Here is a 24221-nt window from a genome sequence, read left to right as displayed (position 1 = left end):
AGACAGGAACATGTCATACATGGAGCCGCACCACCCAGCTATTGAATGTATTTAGTGTTTAATCGCACTTGGAATATACAACTAAAGATACTGTCGCTGAAATTTGCGGCCAAGATGTGTTTTCTATCAAACATCTTTATTGCACCAACACTCAATTCTAAGCAGCTCAGGCATTTGTCATAAATAAAACATTTTTATTATTTGCCTTTGTCTTCCAAAACAACAACAAAAAAGCCCCTTCTTATTCTGTCATCCTAAAACCCCTATTATTTCAGATGAATTGTTATGCAGCTCTGTCTTACTATATAAATCATAAGGGATTATTCTAGATGGAAGTGTTCACTTTGGGGAAAACATAAAGTCCTTATAGGACCCTGGGATTTACAATATGTAGCAGATTTTTCTCTGAATACTAGGATAGGAAACGTGAGTTAACTTAATATTTTACATAGTTCTTGCTGGAAAAGTAGTTGAGATTATTGGTCACAGCTCCTCCAGGTGTAGAACTAAACCTAAAACAGAAAAGGAAATTTAGTCAAGCTTCAGGAGATTACATCTGACTTCCAAATGACTTCTTTTTCTTCCCAATAATGGAGCTTTTAGAAGCATTAATCTGCTTTTTTTAATGTGTAATATAGATTCTGGGAAGGTGATCTGGGGGTATGTGCTCTTCCTTCTATCCCATAATCATTTAACAGAAGGTGATACACCTTCTCCTTAATCTCCAGAAATTATTTTACCAGACCCTTGGAATATGTTGATTTTTAACTACAGTTTTTACAGAAATGTATAAAAATGAATCCATTCCTTTCATTCTGATAGTATCAAAGTGTTTTGGTTTCTATCATGTTGAAGTATTTATTTTTTGTTAAGTTAAAGTGTTTATACTTTTTATCCATAATATTGATTGGAACTTGGGGGTGGCATTTCCCATCCCACAGGGTTTCAGCTCATTCACCCCAAACAAATTACTTGGATTTTGTATCAAGATCCTAGAGTAAATCTTGTCTTTTGTTGAGTTTTGGAATTCGGTGAGAATGTAGCTGGGGAAACTCAAGTCGTGATTGCACCTTTAGCCCTGGGAAGGTTTACAGCAGCTAACGCAGTCTACCCAAGGTACTGAACAAACAGAACGCAAATCCGCGTGGTTTTACCCATAGGAAGGAGAAAACGGGTACTGGATCCCAGCGCTGGCCGGGGGGGGCACATCCTGGATGCTGCTGGGTAGTGCAGGCGGGTTCATCTGCTGGTACGGGTAGCCAGGCTGAACCAGAGCCACGTAGTTCAACATGGGAGTGTAGGGTGGCTGGAAAATGTGGTGCGGGTTGTACGGAGCCACCTGGGGAGGCAAAAGGAATCACATACATGAGGAAAAGCGGGCCAGGAATGCTGCCAAGGCACTAACCCCAGAAATGGAAATTGGAGTTGTCGAAATTATTTTTTTCAGACACACACAGCGATCTCTTCCAATTACATCCAAAACTAGAGCAGAAGCGGTGAATGTTTCGTTGAGCGGCTCAGGGCCGTCTCCTGAGCTATTTGGAGCACGTAGTGCTCCAGCAAACTGCGTTAACTTAGAGCAGTTCAGCATCTTGGCCCCAAATCTATTTTTGCAATGGTACCGATGTCAACCTTGGCACATGACAAACTGCTCTTACTAATCTATCGTGCTTAGCATCTGTGTTCTGCAAATTAAAGCATATTCATCCCCATTTAAGCGCACCTGTCTTGAGTAGCAGCCAAAGGAGGGGTGCAGGGCTTGCTGGTACGGCATCCTCGCTCTCTGCTGGTATGGGCCCTGTTAAGCACACATAAGGTGTGATTTTTAAAACGGTCTGAGTTGGTCTATCAGTTACTTCTATGCAAGCTTTTTAGGGGGATTTTCTGCTCAAAGAAACCAAGTTGGGATAAGTGTATTTCTTGGCTTTCTGTTACCTGGAACTGTGGGAAGTTGGAGTGGTTGGGAAAGATGGGAAGCGGAGGGAAGTTGAGACTCTGCCACGCTGGTGGATTCAGCGCCGGGCTCATTGAAGAAGTAGGAAAGCCTGAAGTGCTTGCATTGTATTTAACGCTTTTTTTATCTGGTGTTGCAGTAGTTGCTGTAAAACAAAACAAGGTTGAACATATTAATAAACATGCATTCTCTTCATTAATCTCTGGAACGTTTGCAACTGAGAGGACATGCTTTGCCTGTAAGCAAAATCTGTTCAAGATATCCATTACTTTTGCAGGCTATCGTCGTGCAACACAGGGACCCAAGCTCAGCAATTAGCAGTTTGAATTCACTTGTAGGGCCATCAAACTCTGACCCACAGGACCTGGAATAAAGCTAAGTGCCTGATCCATAAGAACAAATGAAATTGTAAGAGTAGAACAAGAACCTTTGCCCAAAGTTCAAAACTCTGAGATAAGGAAATCACAACCAAGAATAAGCTGATTGTGTCTTAAGTCTCCAGACTGATAAGTCTAGTCTAGAAGCTTAAGGAGTAGATCTGGACATATACCATTGTGGGTTTTTTTTTCTCTTCTAAGATGCTTCAAGAGATGTAGTTACCAACACTCTGTGGAAATACTGACCAAATACATCAATCTCCATGGTCATGACCTCCCTGTATCTATTTCAACACCTGAAAGGGACATTAAGCGCTACTTAGAGGGGAGAGAGATACCAGCATCCTAGGAATCTTGAATGGAAAAGGTGAGTTCCATAGGTTTCAGCCCCTCACACAAGGCTTGGGGAAAGGCCATCATCACAGAGCCAATGATGCCTGACCAGCTCCTGCTCTTCAGTGCTCCTGGTTTATGTCTTAGCTTTCCCATGACTCCCAGCCGACGTTGGGGACTATCCCCGATCCATACCTGGGTTCTGCAGCGCCTTTGTGACCGTGTCAGCATCACTTCTGCAGCAAACCTCGGGAAACGGTGGGAGCTGCTGCTTCTGCCCCGCGATCTGACTCTCTGCTGCTGACGGCACGGCCAGGCTGCCCTTGGCAGCGCTGAAGATGCTGTTCTGTAGGGATTCCTTTGCCGCCTTTGGCTCCTCGGCCGTCGCCTGACCGCCTGTGCCTTTGCCTGTTTCTGTGTGTTTTGGCAGGACTGGCCCATCCAGCTTGCTGCCCTCTGTGCTGCTGGTGCCCGTCCCGTCCTCCGGCCCCGCTGCGTTCCTGGGGGGTTTTGCTGAACACAGAAGGCTGGAGAGAACCGATTTAGCGGAGAGCTGAGCGTCACAGAGAGCTCTGAGTTTCATCTCCCGTTCTCTGTTTCCAATCATTGCTCTGTAGATACTTTCGAGTCCCTCTGGTTCGTCTAGCCAGTAACTGCTGTAAGAAAGTGGAATGGAATAGGGCTGCTGTTAAAGGACGTTTGACTTAAATATGAGCTACTTTTCTTGTCTTCTCCTAAACCTTTCATTTATAGAATATCACAAGCTCTCTTACGTTGGTGAATAGTGACATTGTTGACGAAAGAGGTTCCTCCCGTCACCACCTGCTCTGGGTGTTCTCAATGACTTTCTTTTCTGTATCCAAATGCTCCAGAACAAAACCAGGAAGGTGAAACTTGTTGTTTGTTCAAAAGATTCTAGATACGTTTTAAAGTAAGCGCGCTAGCAATTTGCATAAGTCAATATTTTAAAATAATTAAGGATTGCTAAATTGGGCAAGGTCACATGGTGTAATCTTTGGCTGCTGATGCTGTTGCAGCTGATGAACTGGGCAATGCCTTTGTTGACAGTTGGTATATACTGAAAACCTTATCTTAATTAGTCTTTCTATATGTCTTTCAGGAGTTACAGAGGTAGCCAGGGTGGGCTATGGAAGCTTCTACTTCCAAAGCAGAAACCTGACCCAGGGCTGACTCACTTGAGTTGCTTCTGGTTTAAAGCAATTCAATGAGCTCTGTACAGTGATTTGGTTTTAGCTCTTTAGCTTGGCTATTGTTGGAAGGTTCAATGACTCCGGGGTCGTTGAGCACCTGATAATCAACATACTCTGCTGTACGAGTGTGTGCAGAGGGTACTTCTGTCCTGAAGAGCCTGTAGCTAATTACAGGAAAACGTTGCTGAGGGAAACGGCCAAAGGTAACTCAACTGGGATCACTAGATGAACAATGAGTAGAGGATCATTATTCTGAACCCAAGGACAATATTTTACCCACTGGACTTTGCCGTCTTTTTAATTTCATCCAAACTGAAGCTGTTGAGTTTCTCAGGTCCTTGTGGTTGCGCCTTCACCGCGGGGGTTCTGAGTTCACACCTCGCAGTGAAGTAGCAAAACAAAGACTGTTCTGCCCTGCCCATGCGCGGCTGCGCTGACTTGGGCTCATTGCAGGCTGGGTGGGCTGGGCTGGCCTTGCTGCGCTAAACTATACTTCACAACTCTATTTCTTTGAGTGAACCATGTTATTAAAGAATACAATTACAATTGTTAATAGTTCATAGTTCCTCGCAGCTTTGTATAGTGCCTTCTTTCCTAAGACTGCTTAGCAATCAGCAGGACCAAAATGTATGGCTGAGCATGTGCTAATTGTAAGGGTAATTTAACCTACCGCTGCAGGCAGCTCCATGGGCCTCACTGCTTATTCTTGGTTTGCCTGGTTTCCTCTCTTCCTGCATTTATTCTGGAGATGCTTAAGATTTTGGCTTATTTAGGATATGGAGGAGAAGGGAAGACTCCAAGGTGTAATTCCTTAGTTCCTACCTGACATAGTTGAGGTACTTCCACCTCTGTGCCTTCATATGTAAAATTATCTATTTCCTTATGAAGTTTTCTTTCTTAAAGATGAAACAAGTGGTTACACTCTTCATGTACTAAGCAAGATGGACCAGGTTTGCATGATGTTTTGTTTGGACTTCCAGAACTGGACATGCTGATGCTGGCTGATAGTTAGCTGGATTTAGAAATGTCACTTTTTCAGTTTTGGGAACATAGAGTAAATATTATCCTATTAATGTGAAGTGCGTATTTCCCTCTTATCATTATTTGTCCTGTGAAACATGATTTGGCATAATTTTTTCTGTGCTAAATTCAGCTTTTCTTTGTAAAGATCAGCTGTTTACAGTAGCTTCCTTATAACACTTTAATTTTCAATTTTGCTCCTTTGAATGCTGCTTTCACTTCTTCCTGTAAATATTTTGATGTGTGTGTGGTTGTTTTTCTTTAAATGTTGTGGGGAAGCGAATGCAGCAGCTGCTTATGGTGCTTCAGAATTTGAAGTAGTCAGATTCCATGGGACACACTCTTTTCCCAAAGAAAATCGGTTATAGTGGGAAAAGAGGGAATAATTTGCCTCCTTGGGGAGGCTGTGAGACAGGAAAGGATGTTCCCTGTGCTTTTGTTTGGGTGGGTTACCGAAGTGGTTTGGAAAGGTGTGAGCAGGGGAGCAGCAGCGGTTTCCCCGGAGCTCGGGGGACACTTGGGGCTGACTCACGTGCTCGGGGGGTCGGTGCTGTCCATGCAGAGGGTCCCCACGGGCTCTGGGCACAGAGCCGGGGGCAGCGGTGACACCAGCGCCAGGGACTCCAGCTCCTCCGAGAGCCGCTGGACGCGTTTCCAGATCTCGTGACAAGTCTCGTCCAAACCATCCTGAGGAGTGTTGCTGTGGATCCAGATGTGCCTGGGGAAAGGTCCCAGGGGGAAGGGATGCTCAGGTGTCACTATTGGAGCTGAAAACCTGTTCCTACTGGAGAGCATCTTTCAGGCTCTTTGCGTTCGCCAACGGTCTCTTTGGAAGAGGTGGTTTGTTTTGGTGCTGAGGAGCCATGGCAACCATGGAATGGTGGCTGCTGGCAGCCGGCAGGAGGGTCAACAGCTGGAAATGTCCAGTGGGCTCCCAGCAGCAGGGATGGAAATGACCGAGTTGTGTCTCTTCACATGATTCAGAGCATTCTCCAGCATAAATAGGCTCCGGTTTTCAGCATTCAGTAACTTTTCCATGTTTGTGTTTGAAAACTAGGGGGAAAGCCAGATTGGGCACTGTTTAACAAGTCCTTGGTTTTGTCAGAAGCAGTTTATCTTCCTCCAGGAGGCTGTTGAGAGGACTCGCTTCATACCTGTGAATCACTCTCAGCTCGAGGGGTTAAACCCGAACTCGGGGATGTTGCAGTGGCTGTTATTTAATTTATTTGGAGAAATCCCAAAACACGGGAGTGTGTTGGCGGGGAGGGTGAGGTGCTGTGTGATAAATGACATAGGAAGAAGGCAGCGGAATGTCTGCAGAGCTGTGGAAGGCAGGGACGCCAGCGGCTCGGGCTGCGGGTGGCAGTGCGGAGCAGGACGCGGCTCCCGCTGGGTGCGCACCCTCAACACAGCGCTTCTCTTTTAGCAGAGAGGTAATTTTGCAAGGTGGGAAGCAAAGTGAGTGGCAGGGGATAGCAGTGGGCTGTTAACCAGGGTCTGCGACTGCTTCCTTGTTAGAGATGGGCTGTAACGAAAGAAGTTGGTGATTGCAGCGATGCTTTCTGCTGTATTCATCAGTCTTGCCTGCTTAGCAAATCAATGCAGTATTTTTTTGCCTTAGCCCCTAAACCTTAGTGGTTTTGAGAATGAAACGTACTTGGGAGAAACCCCTTGATTTGCAATAGATATTATTTGATTTAACCAGGAATGAAGTGGGATTGCATCTCCTCAATGCCTTGATTATGCCTGTAGCCGGTTCTCGATGCAGGGCTGGCTTTGGCTCAGCCCATTCCCTGCTGGGGTGCAGCAACCCAGTCGCATCCTCAGTGAGTGCAATTTTGGGATGGGGGGGGATTTTTTGAGGTCTGAATAGCTGTATACGGGCAAACCAGTGTTTGGAGCTGTGAAGTGTGATACCCTGTTCTCGGATCCTTTTATATTTGGATCTGTGCCTTTGAACAATAAGGTCTATTTGAATAGGACACTGCAGCTTAAACAGACATAAAGCAACTCTTTCATGTAACAGCCCTGGTTGCCTTGGCTCTTGGCATCGGTTCACATTGTAGGCAGTGGAAGGATTGAAATGCAGAGGGGACACAGGGAGAGTGAGAGAGAAAGAGGATTGATTCGAGGGTGGAGGGACAGATTTGCAAGCCCTCGATATAATTTGTTTTTTAGCTGTCAAATAAGCTCATTCAAGGCAACCGGAACAAGACTGAAGAAGGGGGTTTTGCAGCAAGAAACTGCAGCAAATGCAAAGCGCTGAGGCAGGGGGATGGGTGGCGGGGGGACCCGGGGGCAGCGGCGGGTCAGCCCGGGGGGGCGGGCGGGGAACCGCCCCCGTCTGCCCGGGCAGGGCCGGGCTGTGGGGAGAGGGGCCGCTCCTGGGCCGGCAGCCCGAAGGGAAGCAGTGAAGTAGGTTCTGGCCGGGGAGGGGGCGGATGTTGGGGGTGGTGATGTGGTGTGTGCTTGGGTTTGTGTTTGTGGGTTATTTTCCCCCTACCTTTGGTTCGAGTTATCCACAGATCTGAGCATCATTACCACGATAATTAAGTTCCTGAATGTGGCTTTAACAGACTGCGTTTTTTTTCCCCATCTTGTACGCAGCTACAGGGACAAATGTCCTAATGTTAAAAATAAAAAGAAGGGGGGTAGTGGCGAAACCCCTTTGTCAGCAGATCCCTGCAGCCCAGCACAGCCGGTCCCCCCTCCACAACCCCTTCTGAACCAGTCCCACCAGTGTCAGGGTGTTGCTTTATTGCTGAGATCCATGCTGCGAGGACAAGTCGCGGGGGGTTGGGTGGGTGAGGTGGAGGGGGTGGCTTTTTTGTCATCTCTGTTGTGTTTGTAACAAAATTTGCTTCATCACAAAAATTGTGTCCATATCATCAAGTTGTTTACAGGGGCACGGGGAGGGGTGGGGATGCTCTGGGAGGCTGAATTGCTCTGACAGGTGTTTTAAGAGCAGAGATTCTGTGTGTTTGTGTGTGTATGCACGCTAATGCTGTGCTCCGTGCAAAATGGGGGGGCTGTGGCACTTAATCCCATGCAAGAAACCTGTAGTGTGTATCAAAAATAAATACGATCCTCAAGCATAATTTGTGGTTTGCTGGTTCTGGTTGGGTGGGTGCTGGTGGGAGGACTGTGCTGGGCTGGGGAAGCCGAACTGAGGCAGATCTATGTGGTGGCTGCACGGCAGCCCCTCACCACAACACCCTCTGCCCTCCCCAGCGTTTAGCGAAGAGGAGAGCAAAGATATGGGAACGATTAATCAACTGGCTAATAAAAAAGTATAAATCCCTGGGGACGGTGCTGCTGATGCCGAGGAGCTGGCTCGGAGACAGGCACCGGGAGGGACGAGCCAGCCCTCCTCTCCTTCCCTCTCCTCTCCTCTCCCCGAGCTGCTGCCACACTTGGTTCATTCCAGCTGCAGAAGCTCAGAGCCTTCCATGCGGTGGGATTTTATTTTCTGGGCTGAAAAAATTACAAAAAATAATAAATACAAGCCTGACGTGCTCCCCCACCCCCCCTTTCCTTTCTCTTCATCCAGCCGAGCCGAGGACTATCCCAATTGCGAAGGGGAAGAAAAAGGGGAGAAAACCCGACAACAACAAGCAAGCCCCAGCACGCCCCGTTCCTGCTGCCCTGTGACATGCAACCTTCCTTGGGATGGGACAAGCCGGGATGCAGCTGTGGCTTTGGATGGAGCTGGGGCAAAGTGGGGCTGTGCGCGGTCATGACGGTGGAGGTGAGCGCCTGGAGCCGGGTGCTGCTGCTCTCCGTGGGGCTGCTGGCCGTCTCGGTGACGGGTAAGTGTCATGGAGAAAGCTGCCAACTTTAGGAGCATTTTTCTTCCTGCTCCTTAGATCAAAAGACCACTGTTAATCCCCTTTTTGGGGGGGGGGGGGACACGGGGATGCGATGACAATGACACTGTGTGTGTGTGTATGCACTTGTGTGTCAGCACATGCTTCCCTGGAGTGTTCAATAAGTGTATTTTCTTCAGACCTTTGTAGCTTTGTATAAGGTACTTTCCTGCTTTATCCTTGGGGAGCAACAATTTAAAGCAATGGGATAATAAAAGGTGGCTTTATTTGATCTCATTCCCCTTCTCTGGGTCAAATCATTTGTGCACAGTTGCTGTATATGTGAGATGACTGAAAAATGCCATCACGGTTTCCCCCTCTGTCTTTCCCTTGCATCTTAATTCATTATTTCACTACCCCAGCGTTTGCCAATAGCTGATAAAATAGATTGAGGGTGCCTTGCATGAAGATGGAAGCACTTTTCTCTTACTCCTCCTGCCTTTCAAGTTGATTATCACGTTTGCAAGAGCTCTTTGGCCTCATGGTTTTTGTGAAATATGCGTTTATTGACTTGAACAATAGCAGAAGACTTGAATTTGGGGGTGTTTGCTTGTCTCCTCCCTAGTTTCCGCAACTGCCCTTGTAGCAGAAGCATATCTAAGGACTGGAGTTTATTTCTGGTGCAAACAGCAAATATTTAGGGACTGTCCTTATGTGTGTGTAGGAGGGGGAAGAGTGGGAGAGCGGAGTGTTTGGCAGTGTCTTCTCTCAGCGCTGTGCAGTGCCCCCATTTCCAAGAGTTTCCAAGGAACGTTTGTCTCGCCTGCTGTATCTTAGGCTGCAGGAATGTGTTTGTGTCTTGATGTGTATGAAACCTATTTCATGGTTGTGCGTGTGGTTTTGTTTTCTTAAACTTTGTTATCTGGAATGCAACACTGGTTTAATATTATATAAGGCAGATTTCCTCCAAAGAGATCCAGAATAAGTATTAACTGCTCCTCCTGAGTTATTCTTGCAGTGGACCTGAGGAGTTGTGCTAGCTGGAAATATCTATTGGGAAAGGGTGTAAAACCACCCGAAAAACCTGCAACTCCTAGTTAAGGATGAATATTTATTTTGGTGAATATTTTTTATTTAGCCTGTACACAAGAGAAAACCATTCCAGCAGCTTCTCTTGTGCTTTTCTGATACGAGTAGACCAATGTAGAGGTACCTAAATATATAATTTACTCTATCAGAGGTTTACTGCTTCTTTTTTCTTCTATGCTATCTGTAGCTTATTCCTACTGGATCTTCCAGGCTTGTCTCTGTAGCTGCTTGTTCAGTGTATGGTCTGTTCTCCCCAGGCCCCCAGCTCCCTTCCCTCTGCATTTAGAGCACTCTGTGTTCTGGATCCTTCACCCAGAGGTTGGTGCTGTATGTTGTTTATGGCAAAAGCCTTTTAGACCTCGCATGTTTATTTGCATCAGAGCTAGAGGCATTGGTCAGTGGCTCTTCTTCTTAAACAAATTCTGAAATCCCAGTAATCTTTTGGTCAAAGCAGGAGACCAACTTGGAAATCAGTGACTTACTGCTGGCTCTCCAGAACGCAGCGACCGTGTACGGGGTGAACGTGCCCACCGTTTGGGGAGTGCATGGTGCTTTTGGGGTCTAATCCCAGACAGTAATTTTAGTCTGGGCTGGGACTTCTAGTACCTTCGCTGAGCGAACTGTGAACCTCTATGGAGCAGAGTTGTGAAAAGCTCTGGTTCCGAGCTCACCTGTTCAGGTCTGGGCAGGCGGCAGTAACCCAGAGTACCCATGGTGTGGCAGCAGAGCTGTGTATGTAGAACTACCACTGAGTGCTCCTGGCTGTCTTAAAAATGAAAAGGGACAGAAATCCTACTCGCTTCGTGTCGTCTGTGCTGTGTCAGTAACTCTGTTGCCCAAAAATGCCCTTCTAAAAACTGGCACGAAGCATGTGCTTCCTTCACATGCTGCCGTGGCCGAAGGCAGGAGAAGGTAGCTTGTGTTTGTGCTGAGCGAGCTGCAGGGAAGGTGGTGGATTGGGATATGCTGAAGTTCACTGTGTATCGGTGGAGTAGGGGACAGAGAGGCAGTGGTTTGTGTCGCTTCCCCTCCGAAGGCCGCAGGGCTGGTTTGGCGGCGTTTGGAGGGCTGCGGAGGCCACAGGGTTTGTCTTTGGCTGCGAGTTGACTGGGATCCATGCTTGGCCTCTCAGAAGTACCACCTGTGGGGATGCTGGAATTGTATTTCGTGATTGTCAAAACGGGTGGGAACAGGAGGCCCATTCCTTTCTGTGCCATTCCTTTCTATTCCACTCCGGGGAATTAGCGATGGGTTGGCGCAACAAGCTGCATGTGGAGTACGTATTGGCCAATTGCGTATGGATATACACGTGCGCAATTTCTTTTGAAAGCCTGCTATAAAGAGGGTCTTGATACCATTATTTGCACCCTATGATTTACTAGTCAGAATCTTGTTTTGTACTGGGTTATAGAGAGATGGATGGGCTTGAAACATAGTCTAATCAATTTAAACCCATTGTAACTTTCTGTCTTCTTGATGGAAAACAGTATTTGGCAGACTCTTCCCCTGAAGAGCGGAGGAGCGGGAAGCTGTTTATGGATTTTGATGTATGTATTTATGTTGTATTTCTTCCCTTTATTTTGTTCTGTTGTCTTAAATCTCCACAGGATGAAGAGTGATTCAGGGCCACTTACCCTGCCAGGGGAGTATCTTCAGTGTGAAACACTTGGTGATTTGGATGTAGTTTTTTAAGGGGTAAGGGTGTGAGGCATCAACTCTCTCAGATGCTGGAGAGATGTGTTTCTGTAGGAGGAAGCGGATGGTCACCAGCCTGATCACATTTGATTGTGGCACATGATGAAACTACAGTATTTTACGGTGAGAGCTGAGCAAATTGTTTTGATCCGAGTCCCGTTGCTGCAGCAGTGGGGTCACCTCTTGAGGAGCAGAGGCAGACACACTTTCCTCATTAAACCCTCTCTTAGCCTGTATCAGTGGGACATGCAGAGCAGTTTGGGGACTGTGGAAGCAGCAGGGAGATGCTGGTTTTGCCTGCTCGTCTCGTCCCAGTGCCAGGCCACAGGAGCCATAGACGAGTCCTTTTCCACACGCTTTTCTACTGCTTTAAAGGAGTCCTGTCACTGTGCAGTGCGGCCTTTGGTTGCTCTGGGTGCCCAGGGCTGCAAAGTGACTTGCACAAGGTCATTTGGGGAATCTGTGGCAGAGCTGCCAATGTGTCAGGCGCGGCCTTAAACACAAGATCACTTCTCCTGGTTTGTTTTCTGAATTCTTTGCAAAGAAGCGTGAGGCTACTTGTCGAGACGTGCATTCGATGCAACTATGGGGATGTTTCGCAGGCCTCCTGTGGTGTGTGAGTGTCTGCTCGGAGAAGCTGGTGCTTGCTTTGCTTTCAAAGAAACCAAGATAGAGAGACTGGAAAAGAAAGTGATAGTAGCACCCACAGTTTGTGTTTACAGAGTGTTTCTGGAGGAGTGAAGTACAGTGCAATTATGGAAATTGATGTGCTTTGCTTGCAATAAACATGATGCAGTGCAGCAATCTGCAAAATATATGACCTTCTGCCATGCTATGCGGTGGCAGACGGATCTGATAGTGGTTAGTATGCAATTGGGAAAATCCCATTGATTAAAGAAATCAAGTTAACTGTATTTCAGTCTCTTTGCCATGGACACAGCAGCCAGAATGGAGACAGCATGCTGCAGGGAGCTTGGATGTCATCTTTTTATATGTCCCTTGTGTGGAAGAGGAGAAGAGTATTTTGGGATGGGTTTTCCCCCTTTTTAAGCGTAGATTCACAGTGGACATTATGATATGTATTCGTTCTTCCCAGTGTCAAGTGCGTGTTTTAATTCAGTCCCTTGCAGTAACTGTCTATCCTTACAAGGTACCAGCATCTCCGCTGTAGTAATAAAGTGCCTGTGGGGGTGGGTTTTTGGTCTGCTGGATGGAAAGAGAACTGGGAGCTGTGTGAGTCCTGCTGGTGCTGGTGACTGTGAGAGCTCAGAATAATCGTGGTGTAGGGAGATCTGATGGTCTGTGACTTGCACTGGAAGAGGAGAAGGGTCTTGGACCTGTGAGGGCTGGAGCAGCAACGGTTGTCAGGGAGATGTGTGATAGGGGAGGAATTAATAAAAATCCTTCCCTATTATTGACTGCAAAAAATCTACTTGAAAAGGAGCTGATGGCCTGGGCGTGGGGGAGCAGGTGTTCAGAGAGGTGAAGGATTGGGAGAGTGACTTGAAGAAACAATGTGCAATAGGAGTGTATTTGTGGTGTGATAAACTCAGCAGCTGTGTGGATGAGCAGGGGCCAACTAGTACTGGATATACTTCTTTGAGTCTTGGAGAATTGTGAAGATGGATGGAGACCACAGCACGGGACGGCTTTCTGCCCGCACTGCCCCAGCCTGCGGCTTCAGCCCCGTTTGCACAAGGACAATACGTGAGAGAGGCAACCAGTGCCACCAGAAAGCAGCTTTTTACTGGTGTGGATGTCAGACTGGCCTTACTAAGGGTGCTGCTGGGAACCCGGAGCTGCAGCCACGCTCTCACAAAAGCCTGGAGCTCCAGCCCTCTGGCATTTGGGTTTCCCCCTCAGTAGCTCCTGGTGACCTCTGCAGGCAGCTCTTCCTCTCCATCTGTAACCAGGAGGAAATCAACAGCATCCCATGTCCTGCTGGCACACTTTATTTTCTTCCTTTAGTGTGAAGACATGTTGCTGCTCTTGCTTCATTATCAACTGTGTAAGAGAAGCCAGTGGGCAGAAAGCAGCAGTTGTGCGTGAAGACGTTGCTGGAAGTGTGGGGAAGGTGAGAGCGGAGCCCGGCGCACACAGGTCTGCCCAAAGTCACCGCAGCGCTACAGCACATCCCAGGCTGCTCCCTCCTCTGGGTTTTCACGTGCTGAACACAAATGCACATGAAATGGCACAGAAATGCTTGCAAGAGGGATGGTTGAGATGCTTTCTCTCTGCCGATGAGGTTTGAGCTGCACGTGTGCTAACGGATGCAAAGGCATTTTACTCTAGTTACACTGGAACAGGGCAATTTCTCAATCCTTTTATCAAAGTGTCTGCAGATCCCATTGCAAGGCAGATAAAACAACAATGACTATCAAATAAAGGTGTCTTTATACAGAAGGTTTTAAAACAAAAGGTGGGTTCTTTTGGGCTCTGGCTTGCACTTGTCTCTTCTGTCCTAATGAAATGGCTTTATTTGGGTTTCATCCACCTGCCTTAGTGCCACCTACATTTCTCTCAGTGTAAAGAATTTAGTTGCTCCTCAGTTGTCAGCTTCGCCAGCCCATGGTCACAGCCTGATAATCCTGGTCCCATCAGTGCCCAGAGCTGCTTGTATTAGAAGGTGCAAGAAGTACTGAAATAGGCAAGAAGGATGAGTTAATCACAGCTGGGGAATTAAGCACAACTGGGGATTTTCTGGTTCAGTGCTTTGCTGGTACTTGCACACTCTCTCTTGACTTGTTACAGTCATTAAAGTCCAGTTCTTGCTGTTTTCCGTGCCTGTTGGCACTCACAAATCCTTGAGGCCGTCAGCCTTAGTCATTCTGTTTCACTTCTCCATCTGTAAAATGGGGAAAAGTAGAATTTGCCAAATCCCCAAATGATTTACAGATTTATTCTGCGGAGAGATCTTAGGATGTTTGTGAGAAGCTTTCAGCAGATACAAATTGCATGAGGCTGATTAGCTACACCAGTTCTGTGCTCTCGCTTCTCTCCCTTGATTACGTGGAGTGAATTCAACCATTTTGTGTACAATTTGGGATTAATTGTGAATGGCATCCTGAGGTGAAAGTTGTCTGTCTGCTACTCAACTTCAAGCAGCAGTCATGGCCAAAAAAAGGCAGAAATATAACCAAATGTAGTTCTGTTCCAGCAAGTACTTGCGCAGGTTGCTCAGCTCCTCCTGGACTTCAGGCCGTATCACTTGCACAGTTTTTATACATTTATATTCACATTTGTGCCTTTTATCAAAAGCCTGCAGCACAGCTTTGAGAAGCAAATGTACCCTGATATAGATGGGAAGGTGCAATTCAACGTTCCTTTGCTGTTTGATGCAAAGGAACGTTGATGCGCCGAAGAGTAATATCAAGAAAGATATTTCCTTCCCAAAAGGAAATCTCCTTGCTCAGAAGGATAATGAAGCCTGGTGCTCTTCCAAAGCCCGGGCCATTTGTAAAGATGCTGCTTGCATCATGCAGCATATTGTTTATATCCCTCTATTGTTGTTTTGTCTCCATTAGGGAAAGGTTAGACACCGATTGTGGACACCGGGCATCTGTCAGCGACCATCCTGGGATGCTTTCATTACAGTTAAGCACCGCTGGGAGAAGGACTCAGTCTGTTACGTGAAAATAATGTCCACCTGCTGAAATAATAAGCGTTTGAAGGATAGGGGATTTGTCCCCGCTAAGGTTGGGCTTAACACACAGCAGAACAAATCATGACTCTTCACCCGTGAATGTGACAGTGAGGGCTATTACGGGGAGGTTTTTCTCCTCCTTTTCTATGAGTGCAGTTAGCAAATGAGACTTTTTCCAAAAAAATACCCAATCTGAACCCGCAGGTCGATTCAATTCACCTCTTGTTAACTCTTTGATTGAGAGCTATGTAGATTGAAGAAGAAAGGTATTGATCCGCTTTGGGGATTGAAAACTGCGATTAAATAGAATATGTCTAAGGGTGAAAATGAGGTTTTAAGTGAATAGAGGAGGTGAAAGAAAAATAAAATAGTACAATATAGTGTTAATGGTAGTGGAAATAAGTTGTGAATTTGTTTGTTAGTTATACACAGATGGAGGATGCAGAAACTGTGGAGATGATTTGGACTTTGCATGTAAGCAGATTGTTCCACTGCAGGTGCTGGGATATTTGGGCCCTGGTTGTGCTGGGGGATTTTAACCTCCCTGATGTCTGTTGGAAGGACGACTCGGCCGGCAGCCGCAGGCCAGGAGGCTCCTCCAGTGCCTTGACCAGAACTTTGTGATGCCAAGGGTGGAGGAGCCGACTAGAAGAGCAGCACTGCTGCACCTCATCCTCACTGACAAGGAGGGGCTGGTTGAAGCGGTAAAGGTTGAGGGCTGCCTGGGTTGCAGCGACCGTGAGATGGTGGAGTTCAGGATCTCACATGGCAGGAGCAGGATAGCAAGCAGAACTGCAACCCTGGATTTCAGCAAGGCAAACTTTGGCCTTTTCAGGCAATTGGTTGGGGAAATGCCATGGGCAAGGCTGCTTGAAGGTAAAGGGGCCCAAGAGAGTTGGTCAGTGTTCAGGGACTGTTTGTACCGGGCACAAGATCAGAGCATCCTGACATGTAGGAAGCCAAGGAAGGGAGCCAGGAGAGCTGTGTGGTTAAACAGGGAACTGCTAGGTGTGCTCAGGTGGAAGAGGAGAGTTTCTAGATCATGGCAGGAGGGGTTGGCCACTTGGGGAGAATATCAGGCTGTTGTCAGAGGGTGTAGGGAGGCAACTAGGAAAGCTAAGGCCTCCTTAGAATGAAATCTGGCGAGAGGGGTCAAGGACAACAGGAAGAGCTTTTTCCGATGGGTGTCAGATAAAACTAACAGCAGAGGCAACGTAGGCTACTGATGAACGAGGTGGGTGCCCTGGTGACAGAAGATACAGAGAAGGCAGAGGTACTGAATGCCTGGTACTTAACATAAAAATTTCTCTGAACTTGTGCAACTTTTCTGTTTTCCACCTGGTTATAAATGCATGAAAATAGAACCAGATTTCTGATGTATAAGCTAGAAAGCAAAACATGCTGGGGAGGGGGAAAACAAAACACTTGCAAGTCTCTCTGAGCTTAGGGCGGGCTTGTTTCTGAAGAAGAATCTATATCCACTGGATTATTCTCTTTAAGCTGTCAGTTCTCCATCAGTGTAATGATGGAATTGTTAATATTGTGAGAATTTCAAGGACTGAGGTCTTCTAAACTATTAGTGAGATGAGATTGGTAGCTCGGTCAAAGATCTCTCGGGGCAAGTTCTGTTCTCACTGGCCTTGGGGGAGCATTGAACTTCATAGATGGACACACGGCCACATAACCGATAATAGAGAATGAAATTGCAGGTACTTTTAAGTCTTTTTGTGATGACATGGATTTGGTAACAAGGGGAATTGAGACTAATAATGAAAATTTATCATGAGGAAATCTTTAAATTAGACCTTCAGTGAGATTGGTGAGATGGATTTCACCTTGAACCTTATTTCACCTTTCTTACTCTTTTTTCGAGATAAAGGAGTCCTAACACCTGAGATTGCAGATGAGTTTGTGTTTGAGCACAATGGATAAGCCATTTAAATGCAAATATTCCCTTACTGAAAAATAATTGAAATACAAATTGAAAAATTTGTTTTGGAGATAATAATTAGCACCTTATAAATGAAGCTGAGGAAAAACGCCGCGTATGAGCGGAGTCTGTTTGCAGGGGTCTGTACAAATATTTTCCATCAAGTTAGCTCCCCTTTTCTGAGATTTCATTGCAGTCGTGAGTTGAGATGAATGAAACACAACACGAAACTCGCGGGAGACAAAGAAAACATGCGATTGATGAGATTTGCATAATGGGAATCACGACATTGCAGAAAATGGGGCCTGCCCTGGGTCGTTTTTGTGAATGTCTGGACCTAAGCGGGGAGAAGAGAAATCCTTGCAGTGTTCACTTCACAGACACAAAGGGAAATAGAAGTAAAATTTTAAGGAGCTTCTGAATCATCCTGAACATTTTCTTTGAGTTTTGGACTCCTGGGGCAAGATTTGCAAAGATGTTTAGATGCCTAAATAAGTGTGTACTTGCCTGGTGGGGTTTTATGAGAGGATATATTAGCTGCAAAACCCCAGTGCATTGTGGAGGCTACGGGGCATCTGTTTGCAGTCCTTAGGTTTGTACAAAAAGTTGGTGAATCTGGTCCACTTAAACTCCTTTTCTAAAGGGACTGTAAGCAAATTCGCCTTGGTTTTGCGAAATGTTGCCCAAGGAGCTGCCTCATCTCTTTGATACCTTACCAGGCTCAAGCCGAGGCGTCCGGAGTTCCAGCTTAGTGCCTGAACCACATGTTAAATCGTATTTTTCTTGGGCTAGCTCTTGATTGTCCAAGCTTGTGTGGTGTGTTGCAAAGCCACGCTGCTCCCTTGGAAATGGGATGTACAAAGCAACCTGACAGCGGGGTGCAATTAGAGGATATTTGGGCTACTGAAACCCATGAAGAGAAGTCACCGGAAAAGCCAGCGAGGCCGTTATTCACACTAGAGACAGCACGGGGAGAATGTGCATTAATTGGTTAATGCTTGTGAAGTGCTTTGAAGATGGAAATAGCTGTATAAGTGCTTGGTATTATTATTATGCTGACAATGGCTATGTAGAAGAGTCGTGGTGCTAAGGGAGCCGTCAAAATTGATTAAGAGACAATTTTGAAAGAGAAAGTTTTGAAGGGAGAAAATTACATCCCCGGAGAAGAGGCCATTCTGGCTGAATATCGGGATAACGGTTACTTGTCGGAGCTCAGCGAGTGATTTCAAGTAGTGGAAGGTTTGCACAAGATTCCCAATTTCATGAGGAATGACAGAATCTCAGAATGTCAGGGGTTGGAAGGTCCCTGGAAAGCTCATCCAGTGCAATCCCCCCATGGAGCAGGAACACCCAGATGAGGTTACACAGGAAGGTGTCCAGACGGGTTGGAATGTCTGCACAGAAGGAGACTCCACAACCCCCTGGGCAGCCTGGGCCAGGCTCTGACACCCTCACCAGGAACAAGTTTCTTTCCATATTCAAGTGGAACCTCCTGTGTTCCAGTTTGCACCCATTGCCCCTTGTCCTACCATTGGTTGTCACCGAGAAGAGCCTGGCTCCATCCTCCTGACACTCTCCCTTTAGATATCTGTAAACATGAATGAGTCCCCCCCTCAGTGTCCTCTTGTCCAGCTCCAGAGCCCCAGCTCCCTCAGCCTTTCCTCACACGGGAGATGCTCCACTCCCTCCAGCATCTTGGTGGCTGCGCTGGACTCTCTGCAGCAGTTCCCTGTCCTGCTGGAACTGAGGGGCCACAGCTGGACACAAGATTCCAGGTGTGGTCTCCCCAGGGCAGAGCAGAGGGGCAGGAGAACCTCTCTGACCTACTGACCACCCCCTTCTAACCCACCCCAGGTGCCATTGGCTTCCTGGCCACAAGGGCCCAGTGCTGGCTCATGGTCACCCTGCTGTCCCCAGGACCCCCAGGTCCCTTTCCCCTACGCTGCTCTCTAATAGGTCATTCCCAACTTATACTGGAACCTGGGAATTATGCAGCTGTGAACTTGTGCAAATTATTGCTCTTTTTAGGTTGTTGATGAGTGAGACGTGGAATTGTTTCAGGTTCTAGGGAACCCAGTTGTTCAGGCTTGTTTGAGCTGTGGGGGTCACTTGGTGTTCAGTTTGAAATGGGGAGAAGGGCTCTTTAAGTTGACAAAAAATGTCATGAAAACAAATGGGCAAAAACTCATCATGCATTATGAATTTTAGCTTGAAATTAGATTAATGTTTATAATCATCAAAGCAGTAAGGCTCTAATGCGAGTCTTCCAGTGTGAAGTACAGGACAGAAAAGCTAACATATTTATAAATAGGATTATGTGGTGTGATTGCCAAGCCTGGAAGGGAAGACAGTCCGTAGTAACCAGGAGAGCTTTTTAGTTCTTCAACTTTTTATCTCTGTGTGTGTATATATACACATGATTACACATCCATATATATGCTTTATGGTCCAGTTTGTACTCACTTGCTGTATCTCTGCATTTCCCCAACTGATAAAGAGGCCACATCCCGTGTCCTGGAGATCTGTGGAAGCCCCTGCAGCTTCTGGCTTTAAATCATGGCTTTTCTAGACCAATATTCAGCAGAAAACCCTAAACAATTGACTTTGCTGAATACCAAAGGCATGAATTTTGTGAATTGTGCCTGTTAGTGAAGCTCCCCAGTAGAAAGCTGGCTGCTCTGCGGTATTGCCAGGCTCCAACTCGTTGTTTAGCATTCAGAGAAATTTCCATGTATATATAAAACCCAGGGTGTTTTTTTCCTCCCGTTTCTTTCTTCGTTAGGGCCGCCCTGTAACGAAGCCGCAGTTGAGCTGTTGGATGTGTGCCCTTGCCTAGCAACTGTGCTTAGCAACGTCAGGGCATCGCGATGGGGCCGGAGCCGCTGGCTGTCAGGGAGCTGGCTAGAATGGTAATTTGCGATGAGAGATACTGGAGCCTCTTTTCATGAGGTTTGCAAAGCCTTGCTCTTAATTTCTTGACCTTCAGGCTTCCTTGAATGCCTACGGGCAGCTTGTGCCACTGCCCGGCAAAAATCAGGCGAGCTGAGAGTTGCTTGGTAGCTGAACCTTTGTATGGTGAAACCTTTTATTCTTCCAGACAAGTCGCGTTGTCTTGCACTTGGGGTGGGGTGAACTATGTGCATGTGAACAACACCCGTGACAGCCAGTGCACCAGGATTTCAACCGAGTCTGCAGCTGCCGTGTGGAACAACCTTGTGCAGCAACAGAGGGGAGAGACTTAAAATACATCACATCTGCACTGGGAAATACATTTGCTTTTCTTAGGAGCAACTCTGAGGCAGAAACCACTGCCAGCTGTGGCTGCTTGAGTTGCTTTTAGAGTGTTTAAAACTCTTCTCTCTTCCTAGGGTGTTCAGCTTGGAGGCTTTTGGTTTGATTGGGGTTTTCAAAATCTTAACGCGTGAGCTATTTCAGCCAAGGTTCCTTAAAGCCTTTTTAAGATAAACTCACAGTAAGTTGTGACGTGCAGTGGAAGGAATGTCCTTCACTCTGAGGCAAAGAAAGGACGTGAAATAAAGTCACTTTTGTCACAGCACAGCCACGCAGGTAGTTAAGAGTGGGTACCATAGGAACCAGAGCAGCACAAGCCAAGTTGTCTGGTTTGGCCGGTCCAGTGAAAGCTCCCGTGGCATTTTTTAGGATGGAGCGGGAAGAAACAGACATCTTCAATTTCTACGAGGAATCTTATTCTTGAGCCCCTTACTCTGGTTTCAGGCAAGTACAGAGATGCCAGCATTGCAAATCTTCACTTGCTGATCAAGCTCAAGCAGCATGAGCTGTAGTGAGTTTGGTGTTGCCGACAGGATTCCTGTGCTTTGTTCGATGTTAAAAGGTCCAGGGTTTTCTTTCTCTTTGTGTAGGTTCTTGCATGGCCAAGCTGCTCCTGCCTGGCTGCATATGGCCTCTGTAGGTCAGTCTTCTTTATTGTGATACGGTCAGAACAGCAGAGCCCATTTCCCCACTTTGTTCCACACGTGCGGTGCAGGGACTCATCTAGATGAAGTGATCTAGGTCATCTTTGTCACTGTGGTTTTAAGGGCGATGGTGAAAACTGAGGTTGGGTGGAAAGATAGTGGGGCATTCTGTGTTGTGGAGTAATCGGTAACGTGGTAATTTACATTCCTCATCAGAATTGGCTAAAGTTCTGTTTGTTACGCAATGTTTCTGACACCATGTCCATTGCTGTCAATAGGGTATTGGTTTGGGGTGTGTGATGCTCTATTATGTGCCTGTGTCTTTCCAGCTAGTTAACTTAGTGCAGATAAAACACAGGATTTTTTGAAGATTACTGTGTAAAGGGGGAAAATATGTATTCGCTGATGTGTCTTGATGAACACAGAGTTCTCTAATATTTACTTTGGTACTGCTTGTATTAAAAAGCATGTGTTACCAGCGTTTTTCTAGATGTGTATTAAAATAACTCCAAAGTAATATTTTAGTACCTTCTATTAGTCCTTAAGGCCTCCTGCCTCCCCTTGTAACAGTGGGAAGGAATCCATCTCCCTTTCACCTCACTGTGTGTAACTCTTTACTCCTAAACCCTTGTCCTGTTTCCTGTCTGGCTTTGACTCAGTTTAGAATGTAAGCTTTACAGGTGGTGAAGTGGTATAGAAATCTGCAGGGGTGATTAAGAAAGGTGCAACACACACCTGTGGAGAGCCAGGGGACACTGGTGCCTCTGTAACCCAACAGGACAGGTGCTGCGTGCTCACTGCAGAGCAGCTCTGGTTCTTACGCGCTCCACAGCAGCAAGATTTGGGGTCTTCCCATCTTATTAATTAAACAAAATTAATGTGATGAGGGTCTTGAGGACTGTTCTGTCTGCAGGGCAGCGGTGCGGGGTCAGCGTGCTCAGAGCACAGGGTTTCAGCCTCACGGGGAAACCTGGTGGCTGCTGTTCTGCCCCGTGTCCTCACTTGGGACGTTTCCAGCTCAACCAAATGGGATGTCACTCCCCAGCAGCTCAGTCTCTGTCCTCTCGGCACATCAGGGGCTGCGGTGCAGCCGTGACACAGGACACGTGTGCAGTGTCATGTTCTTCCCGCCTCAAGGTTCGTCCCGCGATGGCTTTTGACGTTACCTGAAAGTGGAGTTTTTTCTCGCAACATCATGTCAGAATGCGTTTGATGTTCCTATTGCAAGTGTATACCCTTTCAAGCTTCAATTGTGAGATATAAAACCAAAGTACAATAATAATTCTCTTTGCTCTTCGTGCAAGCACTTTAGCTTTTAGCTATAGGGTGATCTGGTTTGAGCTCTTGTTGGGGAAATCCAAGGTCAGCAATGTGACTAGAAATCCAACACATACATGAAACTTGGATAGTTTTCCAAGACAGAAGTTTTTGTTGGGAGGAGGCAGATGTGGGAAGAATTTTAATACATTATTGCAGCGTCTTCATTCCACTGTCATCTCATCTGTTCTTCTCATCTTTCTACTCGGGAAGCCCTTAGAAGTGAATCGTTATGGTAAGGTTGGAACAATGCCTAAATGTAACAGATCTCTGCAATAACAGCCTGAAAGCCCGGGCAGCACTAAAAGAGACAAAGTGATGACAGAGTGGGAGTGAAAGACTGTTGGAATGGAAGGGAAGCGATGTCTCTCTCCAGAGAACGGGAGGTGACAGAGCTGGTTTCAGGAATGCTGTGTTTGATTCTTCAGCATCGTGCGATCCTGCTCAAGACTCACACGCTGCTCCTGATCCGAGGGGGGTGTAATAATTCTTTCTAGGTTTGGCAGTGGTGGCATGAGCTGGATTCAGATTAAATGCATGTTCTCTGCCCTTGCGTTCTCCGGTTTATCGCTCCACGTGTTCAGAGAAAAAAAGGCGCTGCCTATCTGAGATGTAAATCATCCCCTTGATGATGTTCTTGGATCCAACGGCTTTTGGTTAAAAGTTATAGTTAATGGAATGTCTCTGCATTATTTATTACCCAGAAGGCTTTGATGAGACTGTAGGTTAAGCTAAAACTGTGAAAAGGTGAATACTTAGGGAAACAAGGCTTAGATTTATGAAGTGTGAAGGTGCTTTCCCTGTTTGTTCGCTTAAATGGTGTGAACAAGAGAGTTGGAGCTGGGCTGTGGGTGAACTGCTCGCTGCTTGGGATTGTCTGTGATTTACAAGACAACTGTGTAAGGAAGTGTGAGGAGTTGCTGGTAAAAGATTAAAGACAGTGAGCAGTGGGAAACTGGATGTTTTTGGTGTTTAGATCAGAGGGTGCTGGAAGGCGATGTCAGTATTTGAGTGCAGTTTCTGAGTTGGGGTCTGGTGTCTTGAAGAACTTTATACAGTGAGGGTGAATGACCATGGACAGTAATGGAAACAGAAAAAATTGAGAAGTTATTGATATGAGTGGGATTTGGCCTTGGTATTTCAGGCTGGGATGGAAGGTGTTTGTGTGTTTGCAGGTCAAGAGAGGTTCTCCTGCCCCTCTGCTCTGCCCTGGGGAGACCACATCTGAAATCTTGTGTCCAGTTGTGGCCCCTCAGCTCCAGCAGGACAGGGAACTGCTGGAGAGAGTCCAGCGCAGCCACCAAGATGCTGCAGGGAGTGGAGCATCTCCCGTGTGAGGAAAGGCTGAGGGAGCTGGGGCTCTGGAGCTGGACAAGAGGACACTGAGGGGGGACTCATTCATGGGGATCAATATGGAAAGGGGGGGAGTGTCAGGAGGATGGAGCCAGGCTCTGCTGGTGACAACCAGGGACAGGACAAGGGGCAATGGGTGCAAACTGGAACACAGGAGGTTCCACTTAAATTTGAGAAGCAACTTGTTGGGGTGAGGGTGGCAGAGCCTGGCCCAGGCTGCCCAGGGGGTTGTGGAGTCTCCTTCTGTGCAGACATTCCAACCCGCCTGGACACCTTCCTGTGTAACCTCATCTGGGTGTTCCTGCTCCATGGGGGGATTGCACTGGATGTGCTTTCCAGGGCCCTTCAACCCCTGACATTCTGGGATTCTGTGACATGGATCTGTGTTTTCCTGGGGAAAGGTATTTATGTTAATCTGTTTCATTGAACAGGCCAGAACAACCCAAAATAGAAACATTTGTGACTAAGTGACAATAACTAAAGAAAATGACAATCCCAAAACCTACTGCATTAAGGGGAAGACAGCCCTGTATCACCAACAGATGATGCTGCTGAGAG

The 24221-nt window shown here is 46.8% G+C and overlaps 2 protein-coding genes across 2 annotated transcripts in view; one reads left to right on the top strand and one right to left on the bottom strand.

Moving 5' to 3' along the window:
• Positions 1-436: 436 nt before the first annotated feature.
• LOC308048447 (uncharacterized protein C1orf94) lies at positions 437-5690 on the bottom strand (the record flags this gene model as incomplete). Its single annotated transcript, XM_080357600.1, has 6 exons — positions 437-512; positions 1155-1339; positions 1724-1798; positions 1936-2099; positions 2860-3320; positions 5428-5690. The coding sequence occupies 6 exons, from the start codon at positions 5688-5690 to the stop codon at positions 437-439; spliced, it is 1224 nt and encodes a 407-aa protein (XP_080213726.1).
• A 2857-nt stretch (positions 5691-8547) lies between these two features.
• The window catches only part of CSMD2 (CUB and Sushi multiple domains 2), a gene marked incomplete at both ends in the record, with an annotated part of 231477 nt that continues 215803 nt past the window's right edge, over positions 8548-24221 (top strand). The window contains 1 exon segment of the mRNA XM_080357655.1: positions 8548-8704. Within this exon segment, the coding sequence (XP_080213781.1) occupies positions 8548-8704 (157 nt within the window).

Source organism: Nesoenas mayeri (assembly GCF_963082525.1).
Source record: "Nesoenas mayeri genome assembly, chromosome: 21".
In the NCBI taxonomy this organism is placed as follows: domain Eukaryota; kingdom Metazoa; phylum Chordata; class Aves; order Columbiformes; family Columbidae; genus Nesoenas; species Nesoenas mayeri.
The sequence above is the reverse complement of the archived record's forward strand: the minus strand, read 5'-3'. Positions and strand labels throughout refer to the sequence as shown.